At 48.5% G+C, this 2500-nt stretch overlaps 1 protein-coding gene across 1 annotated transcript in view; it reads left to right on the top strand.

Annotated features, from left to right (window-relative positions):
* Nucleotides 1–1390, top strand: part of EMWEY_00050230 (hypothetical protein, conserved) — a gene marked incomplete at both ends in the record, with an annotated part of 2399 nt that extends 1009 nt beyond the window's left edge. The window contains 3 exons of the mRNA XM_013477392.1: nucleotides 1–483; nucleotides 900–1195; nucleotides 1352–1390. The exon at nucleotides 1–483 is cut by the window's left edge and continues 742 nt beyond it. Of these exons, the coding sequence (XP_013332846.1) occupies nucleotides 1–483; nucleotides 900–1195; nucleotides 1352–1390 (818 nt within the window). The remainder of the gene's footprint in view (nucleotides 484–899; nucleotides 1196–1351) is intronic.
* Between the last annotated feature and the right edge of the window lie 1110 nt (nucleotides 1391–2500).

Genomic DNA, 2500 nt, shown 5'->3' with positions numbered 1-2500 from the left:
TGCAGCTGACTGTACACTCCAACTATGTCTTTAGGGTTTGTCTCCCCACGCCGCTGCAGCTGTTGCTGTCCCCGCTGCTGCAGCAGCAAGACTTGCTGCTGCCTGGGGGGCAGCAGATAAAGATCGAGGATATTGTAGGCACTGCTAATGCTGCTTCTGCTGCTGCCCAAGGACAACCAGCAGCAGCAGCAGATGCAGCAGCAGCAGCAGCAGCAACAGCAGAGGGGACAGAGAAGGAATATCTAACTATAGAGTTGGAGGTCCCACCTCCAAGGTTCTTTCTTGGCAGAGAGACACGCAGCAGCAACAGCAGCAGCAACAGCACCAGCAGCAGCAGCAGCAGCAACAACAGCAACAACAACAGCAGCAGCAGCAGCAGCAGCAGCAGCAGCAGGAAAATTGTTGTGCGGCTGCCGCTGCTGACGTCTCGTGTCTCCTTCCCCTCCACGGCTGAAGAATTATGTGATGCATTAGCAGCAGTAAGTGCATGCAGCAGCAGCAGCTGCTGCTGCTGCTGCAGTTGCTGTTGTTGCTGTTGCTGCTCTTCCCGCCCCCACATGCTGCACATTTACTCTCCCTGCTTCTGTTGCTGCTCCTGCTACTGTTGCTGCCGCTGCTGCTGTTGCTGCTGCTGCTGCTGCTGCTGCTGCAGGACGTGCATGTACTTGCTGGTCAGCTGTTTGCTGCTTGGCAAAGAGTTTGCTGCTGCCTAACATACGCACAGGAAGGTAACCCCACTACTACGTGCTTCTTCTTCTGCTGCTGCTGCTGCTGTTGCTGCTGCTGCTGTTAGCTATCTTCTTGCTGCACTGCCGCTGCTACCTTCTGCTTACCACTCCTATCACTGCTGTTGCTGTTGCTGCTGCTGCTGCTGCTGCTGCTGTGCGGTGTATATGCAGGTATGGTTGCTTCCTTGCGTCTGTCTTGGCGGGCTTTCTTATGCCAAGGAATTCTTCCCTTTATTATTCACCGCACTGTCCCTGTTGCTGCTGCAGCGCAGCAGCAGCAGCAGCAGCAGCAGGAAGAGGATTCTGTGTATGGAGACGAACAGATGAATGCCCTAAAGGAACTGCTGGCGCTGCAGCCTATTGAGGAGACAGGGGAACAGCAGCAGCAGCAGCAACAGCAGCAGCTGCAGCAAATGCAGCAATTGCTGCAGGCTCTAAGGACAACCACAGATGCACAGCAACTTGCCGTAGGCATCTGCTGCTGCTGCTGCTGCTGCTGCTGTTGCTACTGTTGCTGCTGTTGCTGCTGCGTTTGGTGGGGTAGGAAGGGAGGAAGCTCCTCTCCAGTAGGGCTTGGAGCAGCCACTGCTGCTGCTGCTGCTGCTGCTGTCCAATATATTTAGGTGTCTCCTTTTGTGTCTCCTTTTGTCTCCTTAGGATGATTGGCGTTATTTCCTTCGTTTCCTTGATCATCGATTACCTGATGTCTTAGACAATAAACTGTACACCTGCTGCTGCTGCTGCTGCTGCTGCTGCTGCTGTTGCTGTTGCGGCTGCTGCTGCTGTTGCGGCGGTTGCTGTTCCTGCTGTTGTTAGTATTGTTGTTGCTGCTGCTGGTGCTCTTGCTCCTGGTGTTGTTGTTGTTGCTGCTGCTGCTGCTATAGATCGTGTGTCTGCGAACTGCCGCACATACCCGCCTACCCCCGCGCCTCCGCAGCAGAAGCTGCTGCAGCAGCAGCAGCAGAATGCATGCATGCATGCATGCGTTTGTGTACAGAGCAACACCTGCTGCTGATTGTCCGGTGATGATTGAGGAGACTTATTGTAAATGCACAACAATAAAAGGAGACAAAAAAGGAGACAAAAAAGGAGGCAATAAAGGAGACAGCAGCAGCAACAAAGGAGACAATAAAGGAGACAGCAGCAGCAGCAAAGGAGACAATAAAGGAGACAGCAGCAGCAGCAAAGGAGAAAATAATTGGTGTTTGTTGCGTGGTTGCAGCAAAGGGAGGAAAGGAATTTATTTACCTTTATCTCTTTTGTCTCCTTTATTGTCTCCTTTATTGTCTCCTTTTTTGTCTCCTTTTTCTTCTCCTTTTTCTTCTCCTTATAAACAACAAGGTGTACATCTTATTGTATTTGTACATGGACTACAAGGTATACATATACACTCTCTCCTTTTTTGTCTCCTTTTTTTTGTCTCCTTTTTTTTGTCTCCTTTTTTGTCTCCTTTTTATTGTCTCCTTTTTTCTCTCCTTTCTATTGTCTCCTTTTTTGTCTCCTTTTTATTGTCTCCTTTTTTCTCTCCTTTTTTTTGTCTCCTTTTTTGTCTCCTTTTTATTGTCTCCTTTTTTCTCTCCTTTTTTTTGTCTCCTTTTTTGTCTCCTTTTCTGTCTCCTTTTTATTGTCTCCTTTTTATTGTCTCCTTTATAATTGTCTCCTTCCTTCTGTCTCCTTCCTTCTGTCTCCTTATTGTCTCCTCCTTTCTGTCTTTTTATTGTCTCCTTTTTCTTTTTTTTTTTTTTTTTTTTTTTTTTTTTTTTTTTTTTTTA

Source organism: Eimeria maxima, genomic scaffold (assembly GCF_000499605.1).
Source record: "Eimeria maxima Weybridge genomic scaffold, Emw_scaff1225, whole genome shotgun sequence".
Lineage (NCBI taxonomy): Eukaryota > Apicomplexa > Conoidasida > Eucoccidiorida > Eimeriidae > Eimeria > Eimeria maxima.
Note: the sequence above shows the minus strand (reverse complement) of the source record. Positions and strands in the feature narration are given on the sequence as shown.